At 44.8% G+C, this 23611-nt stretch overlaps 1 protein-coding gene across 1 annotated transcript in view; it reads left to right on the forward strand.

Annotated features, from left to right (window-relative positions):
- The first annotated feature begins 14545 nt into the window (after nt 1-14545).
- TMEM45B (transmembrane protein 45B) overlaps nt 14546-23611 on the forward strand; it is an 83332-nt gene continuing 74266 nt past the window's right edge. Inside the window, exon 1 of the mRNA XM_042904097.1 lies at nt 14546-14632. Coding sequence (XP_042760031.1) covers nt 14619-14632 — 14 coding nt within the window. The 5' untranslated portion in view covers nt 14546-14618. The remainder of the gene's footprint in view (nt 14633-23611) is intronic.

The raw sequence follows: 23611 nt of genomic DNA on the forward strand, positions 1-23611 counted from the left end.
TGAATGGATTTAGTCTGAATCGGAGGACCAAGCCCTTGTCAGTCAAGTGCCAACAGGGCAGTTCTGAACCTGCCAGGCTGGGTTAGTCATCACCCTTATAAAATAAAATACCCCAATAATTAATACAGGACAAATTAATTAAAGGAAGTAGGAGCATTGCAGAGCCCATTATGAACTGGGTGATAATTATTGGCAAACACAGGAAGAGGTTTACTAAATGCCCCTGACTCTCGCTCCATTGACAATAAACTAAACCCTGAAATCTGGGCGTCCAAAGTCAGGAGGAAACCGTGTGGAGCCCACGTGACTGAAACATGCACGGCAACAGCCCAGGCTTGGCCCTTTGCCTGATCCTTTTACCCGTTCAGGGATATTCTAAGTACCTGTGCCCCTTGGTCAGTTACAATCCCAGCCCTCTGATGAAAGAACCACAGGTTTCGCCTACATTTTTGACTGAGAAGGGGAAAACCAGGGAACATTAATCCTGTAATAACCAAGCCATCACTTTGGCTGATGCCTTTCCCACCTTTTTTCTGCCGTAGCATTCCCTAGCTCTGAAGCGATTACCCCCCAGCTCTCTGACCTCCATCCACGTTCATCTAGCCCAAATTTTCAGGGCCTCTGGGTAGAGCGTTATAGATGACTGGAAACAGGGACTATACCTAACTTCTGCTTAATCAACTCTATTTTTTCTCTTTTACCATCTTACTCACCAGCTCATTTACTATATGAACTGCTGCTAGAAGGTGGAGGAGGAACAGTAAAGTATCCCCCTAATCGAGAAGGCACTTTGAGACCAGAGAACGAAGCATGCCGCTCCATATAGTTCATAGTTTCATCCAGGGTAACTTACAGGGGATCCGGCAGCCTCATATTCTCTGCAAAATCCAGACCTTGGTGCACAGATTCTATAGAGTGAGGGGACACACAGAAGGGCACTGTAGTGAGATTAAAGGGCTCACACACACCTCAAGGGTTTGCATTCACCCAACTGACAACTTGCCTTTAATTAGATCTTGTGGTACCACCTGACTACGTTGCATCTCCAACTATGCCAAGCTGATAACAGATTCAGGGGAGGCCAAAACAAGCCTCCCCCCATCCCAGCCTTAGCGTGCATTTCTAAGCTACGGATATTCATCTCCACTGGGCCTGGAACATGTAGCCCCAAGAGAGGCCATTGAGTGACCCAATGTGAGCAAGGTGGAGGGCCAAAGATGGAGTCAGTATTGTCAGCTCTCCTACCCTGACTTATCTGCCCATTGACCCTGCTCTCTCTCCCCACATCATGAACAGAACTGATCTTCCTAACTCAGCAGCTACCACAGCATGTCTACAAGCCAGGTTTCTTGATGAGCTCTGAGAACCTGACCGGCATTGGCCCTTTCACCACAACTGATGTCAAGAGAAAATGATGCATCCTCCTGAATGGACGGAACCAGATTTGGAGTTTATGCTCTCCAAAGGGGTCAAAATACTGTATTTAGTGTTTATTATCTGCTATCTGTACAATGAAAGTGCCATAGTGGTGCCTGGGTGGCTCAGTCAGTTAAGCGTCCTACTTCGGCTAGGGTCATGATCTCACAGTTTGTGGGTTCTAGCCCTGCAGCAGGCTCTGTGCTGACAGCTCAGAGCCACCTGGAGCCTGCTTCTGATTCTGTGTCTCCCTCTCTCTCTGCACCACCACCACGCTGACCCCCGCTTGCAGTCTGCCTCTCTCTCTCTCTCTCTCTCTCTCTCAAAAATAAATAAACATTTAAAAAAAATTTTTTTAAAGTGCCATAGTTTGCTTGCCAAAGTGCCATTATTTTATTGACAGATGTAGTCTGTAAAGCTAGAACAGGGCCTGGTACATAGTATGCATCAATAAATATTTTATTGAATAACTCGACGAATAAGATCCTGACAGTAACTGGGGCGCCTGGGTGGCTCAGTCAGCTAAGCATACAACTTTGGCTCAGGTCATGATCTCATGGCTCATGAGTTCGAGCGCTGCATCGGGCTGGCTCCTGTCAGCACAGAGCCTGCTTTGGACCCTGTCCCCACTTCTCTCTGCCCCTCCCCCACTCACACTCTAAATAAATGTTTAAAAAAAAAGATCTGACATAGCATTTCAGGAGTATATTGTGTAAGTTCTGCAGAATTCCCAGGATGAAATAGCACCCGATCACACAGCACTTCTGTTTCCCATCTGCATCCCTGCACCCCTGCTCCCACAGAAACTGAGAAGAAGAAGGACCGGAGAAGAAACCACAGTAGCCTTTGTGCAATCCAAGCCTATGAGGCTGCTTGGGGTCCCTGTGAACGCGCAAGAGGCTGCGAAGAGAAGAGACCAGCCATCAGTTAGATCTGAGTGTGTCACTGCACAAACATCTGGGCAGTTCTAGAGTTATAGGGTGTGCGTTCCCTCCCCTGGGGCTCCTAGGACCACATCTCCAGCAAACTCCAGTTTGCTCCAGCTCAGGCCTCCAAAGTTCCTAGTGCAGGACAGCTAATCTGGAGTTGTAGGAAGGCAAGGACCCCGTGTTCAGCACCTGATGGAAAACCCTTTGTTAGAATCCCAATCACTGGCCCTCTGACACGGCCCAGCACCTGGTCCCCCGTCCTCTGAGTGCCTTTGGTTCACTTTTGAGGCTTGTTGCAAAGCAGCCCAGCCAGTGTCTCTGACTGGGAGAGGCACACCCCCTGTCCTCCCAAGTCAAGGCTCCGAGTGGCTTACATTCTCTGCCACGGTCTCTGGTGGAAACAGCTGGGCTGCAAAATATTGACAGATCACAGAAGGAGAGTGTTTCTTAAATGGAGCTGAGAGCCTTTTGCAACCATTCCCTAGTAATAGACACCATCACGTTAATCCGGGTCTCTGGTTGAGTGTCCTCTTTCTCTCTAAGGCTGAAAATGCCAGAATATTTTAGCTGTGAAGCAAACAGGGCCCCTTAGGAAGAGTGACGGGTCTGTACAGCTACCTGTCCACACAGAGGCAACAATCTGCCTCCGTGGGGGAGGAGGTTTCACCGGAAGCAAGTATCTCTACACATTGTCTGTATTGCTTGAAAGGAACAAAACATTATTAATTTTGTCAATGAAGCTATAAGTTTTGGGGAGGGGGAAATCCCCCTAAGTTCTTCAGCTAAAACCCAGTTTCCCTGTCTTCTAAATATGTCTCCACTCCATACTACCCCAGCCCACCTCCTCTCTCATCTGGAGGATCACACCCACCCCTCACAGCTACCCCAGCCTGTTGTCGTTCTACCTCTAAACCCATTCGCTGCTCCAGCTAGAAAGACCTTCCCTGAGTCCCTTCCCTAAAACCTTCCAATGGTTTCCACTGTCCCTAGGGTTGAGTTTAGTCTCCTTAACGTGATCTGAATGCTCTCAAACACTCCAGTCTCGTTTTTTACCCACTCCTCCGTCTCCTACTCAACAGAAGAGCCATACTCGACCCCCTTCCACTGTCCCTGGGACGTCCGTCATGCCTCTGTCCCTTCCACGTCTTCCAGGATGCTATTTCCTTCACCTCGACACCCTCCAGCCCTCTAACTCCCTCCCTCCCCGCTGCTTCCAACCTACCCCTATGCTCACTAATTCCTACTTATCCTTATGGTCTGCTGCCCTCAGGAGATCTCTGATCCCCAGACCAGGTTACACCCCCCAGCTGTCTATTAACATCTGTCTGAACTTAGCCTGTCTTAACTTTCATTAACACTTTGTAATGGGCAGGCTTCCCATGAAAGCTGCCCCTGGTGTCTCCTCTGCCCACCACTGCTTTCCCAGCGCCCAGGCCAGTCCCAGATCAGTAAATGTGCGCTAGATGAAAACATACACTCATTTTCAGAACAGCTATGAATCTCCGCCTCTCTGCCATCTCTCCAAAACTCTTGTCCACTATTAGCCTTTAGTTCATTTCGTATCTGGGATTCTCACTAGACCAATTTACCTGGCGTACTTCCCGATGAAATACCTGCCATTGTCACTTTTTCTTATCCCCTCACTAATTCAGCCTCATATTCCTGCCCTAGCAGTAAATTTCATCCTGCCAAGGAACTCAGAAGCGGTTGCTGAATTGGCTGCCTGACTTTTCAAGGCTGTAAAGAGGTCTGGCACGCCCCCTAGAGATGACCGTGAGTACTTTTGTAAGAAACCATCTGCACCTCCTCCTGGATCCCTGGCGGCAGGCAATCACCAGAATCACTAGGTGTAAACCTGGAAGGACTGTTAGGAGTCGTCTAGCACAGCCTCCTTCATTCACAGATGAAAAATTGACTATAAGATCTTGAAGAAGGAAGATGGTGAAAATATTGGTCTGGTGTCCCCTTCTCCCCCCAAGTACCCTCCCCCTGCAGCATTCTAAACCCACCCCACCGTAAATTCAGAGTCAGCCAAGGCAGACCCCTTGGGTGGACACAAGTCTGTTTCCCTTTCCTCTCTAACAGCAGGAAGGACTGTAATTGTAACTCACGCGAGTGTGTTTCACAGCGAGGTAACAGAGGTCTAAAGTACCAAATGAGAGCCAATGTCCTCTCTGTGGGGGAACTCTGTTCCTGAATCTCTTTTCCAAAATTGTGCAAGATGGAATAGCACTGCAAAACTTCATTTTTCACAGATACCAATCATCCCTATAATAAAACGTTCTGGTCAAATTTAGTAATCATATGAAGTGAGAAATCTTTATGTCTAGACGTGTACTGGCACCTGCAGGCAGAACAAAACGAATGATATTTTCAGCTATTATCCTTAAATCAGATATAGCTCGACCCCATTTCTGCTGAGTCGGAATGAGACTGACCTATTTCAGTGTCAATACTTGGAGACATTAGGGCTTGAAAAAGATGAAGGGGGAGCTGTAGATTTAATATCTATTGATGTGCAGCAAAATGGTCACTGCACAATGAGAAGAGTAGACATGGTTTTTCATGGGCCAGAGACTGTCTTATAAGGACACTTTCTCTTTACCACCTGTGGCACAAGCTGAATTTATCAGATTGGTGTTTCTAATACAGCATGACTATGAGTCAAGACATTAAATGTTTATGTGGTTTGAACACTCAGTCATTTAGATCAGTATTTCTCATAGTGTGATCTACAGACCAGCAAAGAGTCTCCAAAACTCTTCTGGGAGCCTGTGAGGTCCAAACTATTTTCAAAATCATGTTAAGATATTATTTGTTGTTTCCACCGTGTTCACAGTTGTGCTGGTGGGCGAAACATCTGGTGCCTTGGCACAAATCAAGGTGGCAACACCAGACTCCACCGGTATCGCTGCATCCTTCTTTGTGCCAAGTGCTCACAGGGGAAAAAAATGCCAGTTTCACTTAAGAATTTCCTTGATGAAGAGATACAAATCAAAACCATACTGAGATACCACCTCACACCGGTCAGAGTGGCTAAAACGAACAAATCAGGAGACTATAGATGCTGGAGAGGATGTGGAGAAACGGGAACCCTCTTGCCCTGTTGGTGGGAATGCAAACTGGTGCAGCCACTCTGGAAAACCGTGTGGAGGTTCCTCAAAAAATTAAAAATAGATCTACCCTAGGACCCAGCAACGGCACTGCTAGGAATTTACCCAAGGGATACAGGAGTGCTGATGCATAGGGACACTTGTACCCCAATGTTTATAGCAGCACTCTCAACAATAGCCAAATTATGGAAAGAGCCTAAATGTCCATCAACTGAAGAATGGATAAAGAAATTGTGGTTTATATACACAATGGAATACTACTTGGCAATGAGAAAGAATGAAATATGGCCTTTTGTAGCAACATAGATGGAACTGGAGAGTGTTATGCTAAGTGAAATTAGTCAGAGAAGGACAGATATCATGTTTTCACTCATAAGTGCATCTTGAGAAATTTAACAGAAGTCCATGGGGAAAGGAAAGGGAAAAAAATAGTTACAAACAGAGAGGGAGGGAAGCAAACCACAAGAGACTCTTAAAGACAGAGAACAAACTGAGGTTTGATGGGGGTTGGGGGAGAGGGGAAAGTGGGTGATGGGCATTGAGGAGGGCACTTGTTGGATGAGCACTGGGTATTATATGTCAGCCCACTTGACAATAAATTATATTTTAAAAAAAAGAATTTCTTTGATGAGAGGCACCTGGGTGGTTCAGTCAATTAAGCATCTGATTCTTGGTCTCAGCTCAGGTGTTCATTCCAGGGTCATAAGTTCAAGCCCCTCATTGGGCTCCACGTTGAGCATGAAGCCTACTTGGAAAAAAAAAAAAAAAGAATTTCCTTGATGAAACAGTAAAAAATATTGATTTTATTAAATCTTAATCCTTGAGTACACAGCTTCTTAAAATGTTTCACACTCTACATAGAGCATTTTTGTAGCACAGTAAAGTACAACCCTGTCTAGGGGGTAAGCAATTGAGAGTTATTTGAATTGGGAGTTGAACTAGCTGCTTTTTTCATGGAATGCTATTTTTACTTGAAAGAGTGACTGACAAACTGCATTCACTCAGACGTGGATATTTAGAGATATTTTCATAAAAACTAAATGAGAAGAGCCTGTCGTTTCAATGAAAGCAGTTGACAGTATTTGTTACTAATACTTGACCCTTCAACCAAAAATCACAATTTTGGAAAACTTGTATCTGCCCTATAAACTTGACAGCTTCCCCAGCTGTAAAGACTTTTCCAGTGAGGTCAGTGTGTTATTAACAAATGCGACGATTTTTATCTTGCATAATGAAATTTGTCAACACTTGGAAGATGTGCATAACTCAGTGAGTCATTATTTTCCAAATGACCAATGCATGAGGTTACAAAATCATGCACGCATAAAGATCCGTTCAAATGCGAGATTGACCAATAGACTCTAATGTAGCAGAATGTGAAATTCATTCACATGGTTTCAGATTCCACAATGCAACTACGCTTTCAGAAACTACCACTTACCAATTTTTTATGTAGAAAAGTATCCGTGATTATCTATTAAATACTTCTCTAAGGGAGCCTGGGTGGCTCAGTCGGTTAAGCGTCTGACTTCGGCTAAGGTCATAATCTCGCAGTTTGTGAGTTGGAGCCCTGAGTCCAGCTCTGTGCTGACAGCTCAGAGCCTGGAACCTGCTTCGGATTCTTTGTCTCCCTCTCTCTGCCCCTTCCCCACTCGCGCTCTGTGTCTGTCTCTCAAAAATAAATAAACATTAAAAAAAATTTAAATACTTCTCTTTACAATTACATACCTTTGCAAAGCCATATTTTCTCCATAAATGTCCACTGAAACACCTTACAACACATTTTATTAGAAGCAAGCAGGAGACATGAACCATCTTCTTTTAAGCCAAACATTAGAAAGAGTTGCAAACATGTAAAACAATGCCACTCTTCTTATTAAAAGGTATTTGCTTTGGAAAATATTTTTTTATAGAAATCATTTTACCTGTGTTAATGTACAATGGGTTTATAATTTTAAAAAATGTTTTTAACATTTATTTATTTTTGAGAGAGAGAGCACGATCAGGGGAGGGCAGAGAGAGAGGGAGACACAGAATCCAAAGCAGGCTCCAAGCTCTGAGCTGTCAGCACAGAGCTCAACAGGAGGCTCGAGCCCACAAATGGTGAGATCATGACCTGAGCTGAAGTCAGACGCTTAACCGACTGAGCCACCCAGGCACCCCACAGTGGGTTTATTATTTTTAATGAACACTTTTGGAAATGTCTCCGTTTTGATTTCTAATTTACATAAACAAAAGCATCCTTTTTGTCTCTTTCTAGTGCTTATCTCCGCAGAAGCTGGAATATAAATCAATATAAATCAAGCTATCTCACTCCCTACTTAAAATCTTTAGTGGATTCCCACTGCAATTATAGTAATACACAAACCTGTTTCTGCAAGAGACGAGGGCCGGCGGCCGCCCTCTGCTGCCCCCACGCGGCTGCAGCGCACGCACCCCCTCCCCCCCCCCCCCCCCCCCCACTTGCTGTTTCAGAACACAGGAAGCTTCCTCTCACTTCAGGCCTTTGCACTCACCTTCCTTCCAGATCCCCGCCTGGTGGCCTGGCCATCGCACAGGACCTCCACTAACCCCCTTTAGAGCAGCATTTATGTGTGGCACTTACACTCCCTGAAATCATCCTACTTGTCTGTGTTTTCACATCCATTTTCATCATCTGTCTTCCCACACCAGAAACAAAAACTTCGTGAGAAGGGTGGCCTCCTCTCCCTTTTCTGTCCCAAGATCCTCAGCTTATAGAACCATTCCAGGCAAGACACAGGATCTCAATCAATGCTTTGGTTTTTTTTTTTTTTTTAATGTTTATTTATTTATTTTGAGAGAGAGAGAGAGAGAGAGAGAATGCATATATGCAAGTGGGTGAGGGGCAGAGACAGAATCCCATAGCAGGCTCCAGGCTCAGTGCAGAGCCCGACATGGGGTTCGATCTCAAGACTAAGCTGAAATCAAGAGTCGGACCCCTAACCAACTGAGCCACCCAAGTGCCCCCTCAATAAATGCTTTTGAAAATAAATCTTTCCTGTCCTAAAAGACACTTTGGCAAAGAAGGAAGAATGAAGGAATAAGAATGATGTGACAGACACATCAGTCAAGAATCACGGTTGACAACAGCGGTAGAAACTTCATAAATGCTCAGGCTTCTGGAAACATCTGGAAAGGGGAATGAACGCAAGAGAAATCTCCTTACTCTGACACACGAGTGTGCAATCTCCCTTTCTCACATACAAACCACACGCCCCAGTTTCACAGTCACGCGTGTTCACACTGCCGCACTCGTCGGCTTATGGGCAAAAATGGACATTCAACGGCACACACACAGGTACCCACCTTCACAAACATTTTTCTTTTTAGAATTCTTCCCTCTTCCTTTCCTGAAACATTCCCATTGCCTCTGTTCCTTCCAGACTTGAGTGACGACGCTACTTTTTTAATTAAGGATTTTCTTAATTCCCTGGGTGTTCCGGGTGTCGTGTTCGTGACGGGGTGGATGCTTAGAGTCTTAGGCAATGTCTTCTCTTCTCTCAGCATTCCAGCAAACCAAGCCTGCATCCGCGAAAAGATGTTTTCCCTCAGGGAACAATACTTGCTCGGTTTTATAAAGCATTTTACATACTGATGCAACTTTTCAGTGAATATCTTGCAAAGTCAACAAAATTGAAGTCGAAATCACTGAAGCCCCAGCAGTGTTTCCTTAGCTTCCACCAGCCTCCTACCAAAATAAATCTCTGAGGTAGGTGACCACCGATTGATGCCGTGGCTGGTCTGGGAACTCACCGAAAAGTAAAGGCATTTGTCCAGAGTTGATTGGAATTCTTTACCCACATCTCCAAAGTAATTTCATTCTGTTCTGCTTCTAACTGTACAAGAGAGGTCGGGAAGGTCATATAAATGAGAGACTCTGAGGGGCACCTGGGTGGCTCAGTCGGTTAAGTGTCCCAGTCTTGATTTCATGGCCCAGGTCATGATCTCACAGTTCATGGGATCAAGCCCCAAGTCCAGATCTGTGTTGATGGCACAGAGCCTGCTTGGGATTCTCTTTCTCCCTCTCTCTCTGCCCTCCCTACTCACTCTCTGTCTCTTAAAATAAATAAACAAAAACAATTTTAAAAAATGAGGGCCTCTGGGCCAGGAGAGGGTCACAGGTGTACATTGTGTGAGCTGTGGGTCTCTGATGAACTTGAGACCCTGCAGAGAGAGGCAGCCACCACGAGGGTCAGCTGCTTGCTCCCTGAAGGAGCACAGGCACTGCACAGCCAGACGTGCCAATTTTTTATGAGAAGCCAGCTAACTGGATTTTTATATTTAACTCCCCGATTGTTCAATGGTAGCTCATATTCTTTAAAAGCACTTTTAAAAACATGTTCAAAAACATACCTGCCGGTCAGGCGTAACCCGACAGTCACCAGTTTGTGGTTTTTGTTTGAAAAGTTCAGAGAAAAAAGAAAGAGGTACAAAACCCAAAAGCCATGGGGGTGGCGAAGGTGGGGTGGGGGTGAAGGCAAAGGGGAAAAAAGGAGAAACAAGCTTTTAGCAAAAATTTGAAATTTCAGGAGAGGAGAGAGGCCCCACCCTCAAGCACAATGTGACTGTCCCTGCCTTCATTCTGATCCAATCAAACCCCAGACAGGTCATTTCTGGGCCACTTGATGGAAGGAGGGCATGAAGAACTTGAGATGAAGAAAATGGGGACCAATCAGAGAAACTGGAATCGATCAGCCCCAGAGGAGTGGGGGTGGGGGGGTTGGGGAGTGGGGAAGCTGACAGATGATGTAATGACGAACTTGACAAAAGCTGGAAATGGCGAAAGAATAGCCATGGAAGATTGAGGAGCATGGAAGGAGACTCTGTGGGCGGGGAGGGGGGTGTCCACACGTTGGGAAGCTAGCTCTCCACTGCCAGTCTTCTGACACAGCACTGTCCCCGATGCCCCAGGGCAGGAGGGGAACTGGCAACACTTCAGAGCTGCTGGGAGAGGCCCCCGAGGCCCCCGCCACAGGAGTTCAGCCTCAGCAAGCCTGCTGTTCTGCCACACTGAGGCCGGGCAGGAAGGCCTCCACCCCCTGGCACCTTCCTGGCAATAGGAGATTGAGTGGCTGCTGAAAAATGACTCCACAGGTGGGAGTGAGCGTAGACTCTAGGGCTCCACTACCAACTTTAACTTCCCACTTTTCTCCCCCAGTGGAGGCTTTTCCCAACTCAGCAGCCTCTGACGGCTTTTGACTCCTTGTCTTGTTTTTGTCCAGGAGAAAGGATAAGGAGTATGGCAGAGGTGACAGCCCCAAGAGCTAAGATTCATGAAGGTGGGAGCATCCTTACCTCTGTTAAAATGCAGCACAGGGGTGCCCAGGTGGCTCAGACGGTTAAGCGGCTGTCTCTTGATTTAGGCTCAGGTCATGATCTCATGGCTGTTGAGTTCCAGCCCCACATCAGGCTCTGGGCTGACAGTGTAGAGCGGGCTTAGGATTCTCTCTCTCTCCCTCTCTCTCTCTCTGCCCCTCCCCCCACTGGCACTTTCTCTTTCTCTCTCTCAAAATAAAGAAAGAAATAAACTTAAAAAGATGGAAATGACCCAAATGTCCATCACCGAAGAAGAGTAACAAAATGTGGCACATCCATACAAGGGACTATTATTCAGCCATAAACAGGAATGAAATGCAGATACATGCTACAACCTCATAAACTTTCGCTAAGTGAAAGAAGTCAGACACAGAGCTCACATTTAGATAAAATATCTATCCTATCCTTCCAGTCAGAGAGTAGATCGATGGAGGGTTGCCAGAGGCAGGGGAGAGAAGAGAACGGGGAGTGAATGCCACAGGTTGCCCTTGGGGCATGATAGAGGTGATGGGTGTACAACATTTTGAATGTACTAAATGCCACTGAACTGTACATTTTTCAATGGTTAGTTTATGTTATGTGAATTTTACCTCAATTTTGAAAATAAAAGTTAGCATAGTATGTTAGGTAAATATTGAATGCCTGATTTGGAAATCCAGCCATGCCGTATTCCAATCATGGGATGTTGGGCAAGCCGCTTACATCAAGCCTGTTGGGTAAGCTCGTTGAGCCTGTTTCCTTATCCTACACTGGGGGATACTTTCCTCATGGAGTTATTATGAAAACTAAATATGTTAATATTTGTAAAACACCTCAACCGTATTCTATTCATATTCTAGCACCATGTCAATGTTTTTCAATGGATACATGAGCCCCCAGCTCGCTCCAAGCAGGCTGCTCAGACTCCAGGTGGTTCTCTCCAGGTCTGTGGTTCTTGGTCTCATAGGATGGTCTCTATGGGGAGCTGGGTGCAACGTGGGGGCTGCTGCACTCAGCCCATGTCACTGCTCCTCTCTTAAAGATTCTCATGGGAGCATCTGGGTGGCTCAGTGTGTTGAGTTTCTCACACTTGGTTTTGGCTCAGGTCATGATCTCACAGTTCATGAGTTTAACCCCTTGCATCGGGCTCTGCACTGACAGTATGGAGCCTGCTTGGGATTCTCTCCCTCTGTGTCTCTCTGCCCCTCCCCTGCTCATGTTAGCGCTCACTAGCTCTCTCTCTCTCATCTCTCTCTCTCAAAATAAATAAACTTAAAAAAAAATTTTTTTTTAAAGATTCTCATGCAACGAAAATGAATAGGGGCTTCTGGTCTAGGACCCAAATTCTCAAGTGCCTTAGAATATGGGACTCTTTATGGGCAGAGCCTTGTTTTTAAGAAATTTGAAACTCTTGTGAAGAAAAGGGAGATTGGGGACCTCTGGAGAAGCCACACAAGATAGCTTACAGGCATACATTGCCCAGGCTGTCACCCACAAGGCCAGAGTTCTCTGGTGCCAGCCCCTTCTCAGGCCAGTCAGGATGGGCCTACGGAAGTGGTGAGGGTTCTGGAGCCACACTGTCCCCAGGCACTGGCCTCATGGAGCCCAAGCAGGGTGCTTGCACCTGTGAAGAGTCTGGGGGTGCATTCTCTGCTCTACCCCACTCAAACTCAGCTGTTACAACTGTGACCGTATTTGGGAACATGTTTTCCCCAGGTTGGTTTGTTTGGTCTTTTACATGAAGTAGTTTTATTTTGTTTGGGGATAAGTATTACAATAGTCCAAAATCAAATTACCTAAAAAGGTATCCGGTGACATCACCCCACCCCACTTACTATCCATTTGTTTCTGACTCTACAGCTAATTTTAACAGTAGTCTGTGCATCTTTCCCAGAGTCCCTTGAAGGTAATACAAATGCAGATAATGTTTTCTCTCTTACTTACAGGAAGAAGGGCATATTATAAACACCACACTGCACTTGGGCTTTTTTTCACTTAATATACCTTGGAAATCAGTTCCCAGGGAGCTTCCTCGTTCTTTTTTACAGCTGTGTAGCACTCTCTTGTACGGCAGTATCATAATTAATTGAGTCACTCCCCTCTCGATGGATATGTGGATTGATTCCAGTCTTTTGTTGTTAAACACCAGGGGCATAATTGTGTACGTCATTTTGCAAGGATGAAATTTTCTATAAAGTAAATCCCCAAGAGTGTTACTGCCAGGTCAAAGGTTACATGTGTTTGTAATTTTGATAGATATTGTCAAATTACTCTCCCTTTTACCTGCCAGCATGAATGCAAGAGAGTTCTATTTCCTCACAGATACACAACACGGTGTGTTCTCAAACTTTTGGACTTTTTCCGATCTGATGGCTGAAAAATGGTATCTCAGAATAATTTTAATTTGCATCGCTCCTATTATGAATGAAGTTGAACATCATTTTTATATATATAGGGCCCCTTTCTGTTTTCTATCCTATGAACTATCGGTTCACATCCTCACTCATTTTTCTTTTGGCGATTGATGTCTATGAGTTTTTTATCTGTTAGGAAGATTAGCCCTTTCTTCTGATCCTAATCACAAATATTTTCTCCAGTTAATCATATTTGCACGCAGTGTTTTTGCCGTGCAGCATTTTTTTATAGTGTTTAATTTCTCAATCTTCTATGGCTTGTGTGATTTCTGGGTTTTCAATCACAGAAACACATGACTCACCTCAAGGTTTCAAAGGTTTGAACATAGAAATTCTCCCAAATTTTCATCTAAGTACAAATATGCATTTTAAAAAATTAAATCTTGGTCTGTTTGGAGCTTCCCCCCCACCCCCACCGCCAGTTTGTTCTCACATGGGGAAGGGGATTCCTATGCCCTCTCTCTCCATCCAGCCACCCTCATAACTCTCTTTCATCCTAACCTGAACTTGGCCCTGGCACTGTACTTAGACATTACAACAGCTGCCAGCAATGTAGACTTTAGGAAAAGGCAGCAACCCTCCGGCACCTCCCAGAGTGATCAGAATTTCCACACGAGTCTGAGCTGTCTCGGGTGAAAACAAGGTTTAGGGGAACCAAAGGCAGCGACTGCCAAGAATCCAGTAGCAGGGACCCCAAAGTTGGTTGCCATAGCCACTTAAAATTCTCAGAAGCACTGCACAGAGTCACTTGGAAAGGGAGAAAAACGGACTTAAAAAGCAATTCCCGGGTTTCAACATGTGTTCTTTGTTGGTAGAATTCAGGATGAGGATTTGAAGGACCCTGTGGGAGTATCCTTTCACTGCTCGCCCCTAATCCTCTCCAAATCGCCTAGGCTCTACAGCTGTTGGTTAGCCAGATAAACTATTTGTTCAATTATTCTTGGCCTCGATGGGGCGGCTGGCCTCAAAGGCTTTGGGCTTCATAATTCGGGCTACTTCAATCAGCCCGGGCCCTCCCAGGGCTGCCTACAGGAGACAGGGCGCGTTTGAAGACACCATGCCCCTAGCAAGTCTTTCCTTCCACTTCCTTTTCATCTCCACCCAGACGGGGCCGAGGCGGCTGACACCTCCCCACGGACCCCAGTGTCGGGGAGCAGAGTTAGCTTTGGGAACAATGCCAAAGCAGAGAATCAAGGCGATAAAATAATTACAAATGAAAGGGAGATTAGCAGACACTGTCGGGACAAATGCTTCCAAAATGGTTCCTGAAACCTCGGGCAGCACATTCTCAGAGGACACGTTGCTGCAGCTGCTGTCGCCATGGCGATGGGGGCAACAGATGCCCGGCTGGGAGCACTCGCTGCAAATGTCAGACCCGACAAAACACCGGCCACGGGGAAGGAGATGACAGACCGGGTCACCTCTGCATCATGGAAATGGACTGGTAATTAACACAACTTTATTCTCTCCTTTTGTCTGCTCTCCCTCCCCCTTCCCTTGGCTTCGGTTGAGTCCCACTAATAAATGGTTGACAGCTGTTGAGAGATGGGTCCAGTCTGGCAGTTGCGATGAGAAATACTCTCTTTGGGGTTTGATTCCCCCCACTGCGAAGTCCTCAGAAGGGCTGGTATGCTCTCTTTTCAGCTGAGTCCTCGTCCTGACTCCTCTGCCCCGGTCTCTCCAATTTGCTACCTTTTCCTCAAAACTCTGTTTTGGTTTCCCGTAAGATCCCGAGGCAGCACTAAGAACTATGGAATGTTCATCTTCACCCCATAGTGTCCACCATCTGCCTAAGACCAAACCTGAGTAACAGGAATGGAATTGCTACATAAGACCCCGAGCTTTGTACTTCCAAAAAGATTGCCATTCCTGAGCTCTTCACATATAAAAATTCTAGAACGATTACTGATAGTGCCTCTCTACCTAAAATGGTTGTAAAATGTGACAAGCTCTTTCACATTCCATATCAACTTAGGCATCCCTCTGGGGTATCTCTCCTAGAAGCCATGACCAGGAATTGCATATAAATTTATATCTATATTTACATTTACATTTATACATATACACACATACATACACAAAGGGTATGAACGGATACTTTCTTGGTTTTCCTCTTTTTTAGATTAAATTTTAGTTAGTTAACATACAATGCAATATTGGTTTCAGGAGTAGAATTCAGTGGTTCATCACGTAACATACAACACCCAGTGCTCATCACAGCAAGTGCCCTTCTTAATCCCCATCACCCATCTAGCCCATCCCCCACCCACCTCCCTCCATCAACCTATAGTTTGTTCTCTATCTTTAAGAGTCTCTTGTGGTTTGTTTCCCTCTCTTCTCCCCCCCAACCCTTCCCATATAGTCATCTGTTTTGTTTTTTAAATTCGCATATGAGTGAAACCATATGGTATTTGTCTTTCTCTGATTGACTTATTTCACTTAGCATAATACACTCTAGCTCCATCCATGTCCTTGAAAATGGCAAGATTTCATCCTTTTGATGGCTGAGTAGTATTCCATCATATAGATAGATAGATAGATAGATAGATAGATATAGATATAGATACAGATATAGATATAGATATAGATATAGATATAGATGCATGCCACATCTTCTGTATACATTCATCAGACAATGGACACTTGGGCCATTGTCTGTCTCCATATCTTGGCTATTGTTGATAATGCTGCTATAAACATCAGGGTTCATGTACTCCTTTGAATATGTATTTTTGTATCCTTTGGGTAAATACCTAATAGTGCAATTGCTGGGTCATAGTGTAGTTCTATTTTTAGTTTCTTGAGGAACCTCTATAAATGAACAGGTACTTTCTAAGTACTCATCAAGGGACTCTTCTCCAAACAGTGATCTAATCATATAGTTACTGACTTGGAGTCAAGTGAACCATGCACAGTCAGATCCCCCATCCACAATGGACACTTACTTGTATAAGAGTAAACTGTAAGTTCCCAGAGAACAGCAATTACACAATTTTTTTGTGAGTCTTCACTGCCCAACAGAATGCATCAAAAAACCATGAAAATTCTGTAAGGTAGGGTACTCCAAACTTTTAAAATCAGGTATCCTTATAGTAAGTTTTTAACAGGCAACCCCAATAGAGCCATGTTTATTTAAATAACATAACCTAGGGCGCCTGGGTGGCGCAGTCGGTTAAGCGTCCGACTTCAGCCAGGTCACGATCTCACGGTCTGTGAGTTCGAGCCCGCGTCAGGCTCCGGGCTGATGGCTCGGAGCCTGGAGCCTGCTTCCGATTCTGTGTCTCCCTATCTCTCTGCCCCTCCCCCGTTCATGCTCTGTCTCTCTCTGTCCCAAAAATAAAATAAAAAACGTTGAAAAAAAAAATTTAAAAAAATAAAAAATAAAAAAAATAAATAACATAACCTAGTAATATAATGAGCTTTACAGAACACACAGAAAAGTAGAAGTTGCTATAGAAAATTGGGTATGATTAAATATAAGTAGAAGTTCTAATATTTTCTTCTTATACTGCAATGGATCATCTTGCCCTTCCACTTTAGAGACCACCTCTCTGGAGAATACGCAATTTCTACACTCAGTCTCAGGAGACTTACAGTCTACTTGAGAAGACTTGGAAAAAAAAAAAAAACACTGGAACTTCTGCTAAAAATAAAATAAAATAAAATAAAGTTTAGAATGGGGGATGATCACCAAGCTCATGGATGGGCTTCATGAAGCCCAAGAGACCCACTGAAAATAAATGCTAAAGTTTATAGGTATGTGCATATGTGCACATTTTTCTAAGGAAAGTTCCAAAGCTTTCAGATGATCCTCCAATGGATCTGGAATACATGAAAATTATAGAACAAGCGGCTTAAGGGGAGAAATGAAGCAGGTAATACAGAAGCATCCTGCCCAACATTGTCCTCCTTTGCAAAGAGAGCAATCAAGACCTGATGGAACATTGCTCCAAAAGCTACTCAAGGAGAGTATGGTTATTTCCGGGGACTGAAATTTTGTCTCTAGGTCAGTGAATTTTCAACCTCTTTCAGCAGTTCCCACTTTTCAAATGATATCTTACGTGAAAGCCACATAGATAAAAGTAGATCAAAGTGACGGTGTTCTGGGTGAAGTAGGGTTGGTCGCAAACCACCATTCCCGTAGCATCCTCAACTTCCGCATCCCCATGATGGTGATTCCAGAGGACTGGAGTACTCCTTGGAATACAGCTGGAAATCCCTGTATTGGGTCTTCTTGAGTCTGTGATCTGACAGTTTTCCTTAACTAATGTCCTATTCAATTCAGTTTATGAACCATTCAAAATCACTCCCTCTGCCTTCAGCTCCGCCTCTGGCTATTTTCCTTTGCATCCTTTGCCAAAGTCCCCATTAGCTGTGGTCTCTAAATGTTTTTCACTGAGTGTGGTCCATGATCCACCCTCAGCAGAATTACCTGGTTTGCTTGTTAAAGATGCAAACTCGTGAGCATCACTTAAGGCCTACTGACTCGGAATCACTGGCCATAAAGTCCCATCATGTGTAACTTCAACAGGCTCTTCACGTGATTCTCATGTGTCCAGAGTTTGGGGTCTACCATTGGGCTAGGGCACTTGGTCAGCAACTCTTACCCGCTGACCCTCAACTACCAAAGTCACCAAAATTGACTCAGCTTCACTTGAGCCTACCCAAAAGCTAAAGAAAGAGACAGAAAGAGATGAAAATTCTCAGTGAACAATAACTGAGTGTCCTCTGGGGAGACAATCCTCTTTTTCCGGTCTGGATGCACAATGGCAGGTATTTTTCTTTTAATACAATGCCTAATGCTTTGCAGACTTGTGGAGGGGAACAAGGGCAACGCAAGTGGCATGGAATTTACCAACCTAGAAGTCAGTCATCTGTGGTGTGGTTGTGTGGGGGACCTGGGGAGGGATGCTGAACCCCAGAGTGGGACCATTTGCTCTCGGGCCATATTCAGTGGAATGGGAGAGCCCCTAAACTTTTTGCATTTTTTTCCAGTTATGAAGACAGCAGTGGCAGGGTGCCTGGCTGGCTCAGTCCAAGGAGCGTGACTCTTATTCTCGGAGTCCTGAGTTCAAGCACCATGTTGGGTGTAGAAATTACTTAAATAAATGAATACGTAAAAACTTTAAAAAAAAAAAAAAAGGCAGCAGTGGCTAAGCCTATGTGTAAGCTCCCTGGTAAACTGCCATCATGGGGATGTTCTTGAGCTAAGCGGTAAAAGTTGTTTTTGCCATACTGCCATAAAAGCAAGAACAATTCAGAGAGCTGTAAATGGCAGCAAGTCAGCAAATTAAGTCTCCATACTCTTCCGTCTTTTAGACCCAAATCAAGTTCTGTTTCTTTCACGAAGCCCTTCTTCAACCCACACTACTCTCTCCTTTTTTGAATTCCTAATACATATATCAGCAGCACATATTTTAGCACAAACTTATTCTTCACTTTTAGTATTTTGCTTCTGTCTCCACCTCTCCATATCATAAGCCCTTGAGTGCAGAGACCACATGTAATCTCAGTCTCTCCCCCAGCGTCCACCATGGTATTTTCCACACGAACGTCAATGAGTACCTTCTGAACAGAGAGACCACATCAAAGAGAGAGGTTGGGAAAAGAGGAAGGTAGTAATAATAGCTAATGTTTGCTGAGTACCAATTATGTGCCAGTAATGTTGCAAGCATTTAATGTGTATCAATCTACTTAATTTTCACCACCACTTTTTGAGGTGAACCCTGCATTATAGAAGAGATGATTTAGTTACAGAGAAGTTAAGTGAATTGCCCCGGGGTCACATAGCTACAAAGAAGCAAAGCCACATTTTGAATCTAGGGAGTCTAGTTCCAGAACCCAGGCTCTATACACACCCTAATGCTGCAGGAGAGCTATCCCCTGTGGACGCGTGAGAGGTAGATGATGTAAGAGAAATGGAAGAAGTATAATGCTTCCCAGAAAAAGGAAACTAGACCCCAGAATCTCCCCCCCCCCCCCCCCCCCCCCCGCCAGCTCAATCTGCAAAGACTGGCAGCAAAAACGCAATGAGCTTTTTTCCAGTGTCTCAGCTCTGGGCTCAGCCCCTGACAAGTCAACTTTTCCCTCTGCTACACCAACCATAGCCTTCCCCCTCCCCCTCACCCCCCCCCCTCCAGATCCTTCCTGCTTCTGCATTGATTGGAGGAAGCAGGGAGGGAGGAATTTGTCAATGGACAGTATCTTGGGAGGAATTTGTCAGTGGAGTCACCTGTTGGGGATAACCCCCCACTGGGCTGCACCAAACCCAAACTGGCAAATGAACTCTCATTGCCCTAGAAAAGCAACCCCAAAATTGAAACAATGCCTCACTCCAGGGCGCCTGGGTGACTCAGTCGGTTAAGCATCCAACTTTTGATTTCGGCTCAGGTCATGATCTCACAGTTCGTGAGTTCGAGCCCTGTGTCAGGTTCTGCATGCTGACATCGTGGAGCCTGCTTGGGATTCTCTCCCTCTCTCTCTGCCTTTCTCTCTCTCTCTCTCTCTCTCTCTCTCTCTCTCTCCCTCTCTCTCTCTCTCTCTCTCAAAATAAATAAAAATAAACTTAAAAAAAAAAGTCCCTCACCCCACCTCCTGCCCCTTGCCACAGACTTTTTCAAACCCTCTGATGCTAAGTAATAAGATTATTTGACATCCCTGAGCCCCACCTCTAAAGCCCAATCCCAGTTGGCCATTCCAAAAACCATGAGAGACACTCCCAACCTCAGTCCAGGCCAAGGGACATGGCAGCCATGTACCACCTCACAGGAAAGGACCTTGCCACATGTCGCCTGAGAAGATGCTTTCCATGAGGTGGGGGGAGAGTCTTTCCTTTGAAGGTAGCAACTATTTGAAGGACTTAATATATGAAGTAAAAAGTAAACATCTTGCTCTGGTAATTATTTAAAAATGTAAATACATTCTAGGGTCTATAGAGAAACAATGACTAAAGCATCAGATCAATTGTCCAAGTCATAAAATACTAGTGTGGTTGAAAGAGACACTGGCTTAGTTTGGTTTTTATGGGGAAAAAAATTTTTTTGAGAGAAAGAGGGAGTGAGAGCTAGTGGAGGAGGGGGAGGGGAAGAGGGAGAGACAGAACTAAGCAGGCTCTGTTCCCAGTATGGAGCCTGACCCAGGGCTTGATCTCACAATTGTGAAATCATGACCTGAGCTGAAATCAAGTTGAACGCTTAACCAACTGAGCCACCCAGGTGCTCCCAGAAATTTCTACCTTACATAAGTTCTTTCTAAAGTGGAGTATACCATTTTTCCTTCATTCATCCACTCAGTAAGCTGGTACTGAATGTCCACCATGTTCTGGGCTCTTCCTTGGGCAGCGCACTGAAGATGTGAAGGTGTGAGAGCCTAGAAGACTCAGAAAGGTTAAGTAAATAGTCATGTGCAATGACTGGGATGGACATCCATAAAGGGAATCCATGGCGGGGGAATAGTTAGATCTACCAAGGGGCTAAGGAAGTGCATTATGGAACAAAGAGTGCTTTTGGAAATCCTGAAGAGTACGTAGGTACTCATACTAAGCATAGGTTCAGGGCACTGTGAGCTGCACAGCACATGTGAAAATTAATATATTGGAGAGGTGAGCAGGAGTCAGAGCAGGAGTCAGATCATACACTGAAATTTGGCTTCTGTAAGCACTTCCTACTGAAGTGCTTGACTCCAAGAACTTGACTCAAAGTCCTTTCTTTGGTCAAAATTGTCTGGAAGTCTTCAAGGAAGGAAACAAGCCTTCCACTGTCATGAAGGGAATGGCTGGCCCTGGTGGAACCCAGGCCCTCAGGAGACTGGCCCTGGGTGAAGGCCACGAGGGCAATAGAGCCAGGCACCTGAACCCTTCATGGTGAAGTGCCAACTAGGCTCCTATTGCAGTGCCGGCTGCTTCACACACCTGACTTTGCCTAAAGTTCAAGGGTGCTCTTTCTTCCTTTCTGTCCACGGTGCTCAGCCCAATACTTGTTATATCATAAATATTAACTGGCCAAAATTATGGTGATTTTTTTCATGTGATTGCTTTTGGGTAGTATGATGTGTGTTGTCTCTGAATTAGTTCTATAAGGTGGAACAAAGGTACTAAACCTAAGGGAGTAAAATAGAACGGTCACCACTATTTCTTGTGTGTCAGATCTCAGGTCCTGTACTAATGGCTTTTATATATATATATATATATACATATATATATATATATATATATGTAGTAAAACCTTGGCTTGTGATCGTAATTCATTCCAGAAAGATGCCTGTAATCCAAAGCACTTGTATATCAAAGCAAATTGCAAGAACCATTGGGGTGCCTGGGTGGCTCAAGCGGTTAAGCATCGATTTTGGCTCAGGTCATGATCTCACAGCTCACGAGTTCCAGCCCCCTTTCAGGCTCAGTGCTGACAGCTCAGAGCTTGCAGCCTGCTTTGGGTTCTGCGTCTCCCTCTCTCTCTGCCCCTCCCCCACTTGAAGCATTGTCTCAGTTGTGATCATGTGACGTTTGGTGTCGTGTACTACTTGTGTTGCAAGACATCGCTCGTTTATCAAGTTATAATTTATTAGAAATGTTTGCTTGTCATGTGGAACACTCACAGAACAAGGTAAATATATATTTTATGTATGTGTGTGTATATATATATATATATAATATATATTTTATATTTTATATATATATATATATATAAACAATCTTATTTAATATTCATAGCAAACTTACAGGGAGAATTACTATCCATATTCCACAAAGGAGAAAAGTAGCCTCAGTCTGTACTCAAACTACACATAAATGGCAGGTGAGGGACTCAAATTCAGGTCTTTCTGCTCCATTACCAACATCCTAGGCTGGCCCTGGGACTCACACAGGGCATGGGGTACTGCAGTCAAACGTCTAAGAAGTGAGTTCAGTGGATGTTACATTCCTTCCCTCTTGCCCCTCCTACATCACCTCTATGAATGGGGCAAAAGTTCAGATAAGATATCATTTTCTCATGGTCCTTTCCATCCAAAATTTCACCCACTCCTTCTCTGACATTCAGATTGTCTCTATCCTTACCAGATTCACATCCTTTCATTTCCAGCATTGGGTTTTCCCTCTTTCCTCCTGCCCCTGCTTGAGAGGAAGTTCTGGACGCCAAAAACCTGTGGCAGTAAATAAAAGGGCTTTTGGACTCCATGAAATTGTTGGCCTCATGGCTAGAATAAAGTAAGGAGGTAAGATGCTGGGAAGCCTGCAGCCTTCTATTCTCTGCCCAGGGCCAGTTGGAGAAGATGGTTCTGGAAGGGATAACCCAGGTTTGCAGCATTCACCTCTGATGGAGGTCACCCAGCCTCCCTGTCTCCTGTTCCTACCTGTCTCTGATGAAACCCCCAGGGTGCTAACTTGGCAAGAACAGGGATAAGGAGGCGCACTCCTTTTGCCCTTGAGAAGAATTTGCCAAAGAAATTCATATTTGTGTTAAGTGATAGCATATTAACAGGATCCAGTTTTGTGTCTCAATGACAGGCTTCTCCTGACAGACAAATGCCAGGGTGGACCTGGAACACCTTTATTGATCATTACATTTGGCTTCTTCAGATGACTTTTTCATGCCTTGACTTTTTCAAAACCCTGGTGACTTCTCACCTCTCAGAGTGATAAGAGCCTAAGAAGCCCGGAGAGAATACTGCGTGAAATGGTCTTGGTCCTGGGATGTGTAGGACCCAAGATATACCTTGGAAGGTAAGAGGAAAAGAGAGAGGAGATAGACTTCTGCCTAGTACTTGAGTGGGCAAGCTCTGCTCAGTCCTGTACTTTTCTAGGAGAGCTGAACATGAACCTGTCTCTGGATTAAACTTGGTCCAGAAGACTATTAACATAAGAACTCTAGCTGAATGGGCACACGGAGAAATAGGACTTCGAGGTCCCCCACTGAAGGAAAAGAATATGCTGAGATTGATTCGGTGGCTCTGGTGTCAGCTCTGGGGAATCAAGAGTCAGAGGGAGCTCTCCTAGCAGTAACACTTCTCCAGGAGCAGGACAACACCCCCTAGTGACGTAAGGCGTGTGGATGTCATTGCAATGTCGGGGAAACAGCGCCACCTACTGAACATTCTGTAACATGCTGATTTGTCAACTCAAACTTTCCTGTAGGTAATTTGCTTACTTAAATTAAGCAGTATTGGGCTTATTGGAAGTGTACTGGTGAAATGGAAAAAGCAAGTGAAAATACAAGATGGTGTGCTTACTAGAATAGTCGGAATCAAAGCAAAATAGGCAGCCATTATTTCAATAATAGGTGCTGCCTATCAATACTGAGTTGTGGAACACAGGGCAGCAAGCATGTTGCAGTGAAAAAAAGCATAAATTTTGGAGTCAGACAACTGAGATCAAATTTCCATTAGCTCTGTGAACTTGGGAAAGTTACTTAACTCTCTCTGAGCTTTA

Source organism: Panthera leo, chromosome D1, assembly GCF_018350215.1.
Source record: "Panthera leo isolate Ple1 chromosome D1, P.leo_Ple1_pat1.1, whole genome shotgun sequence".
In the NCBI taxonomy this organism is placed as follows: Eukaryota; Metazoa; Chordata; class Mammalia; order Carnivora; family Felidae; genus Panthera; species Panthera leo.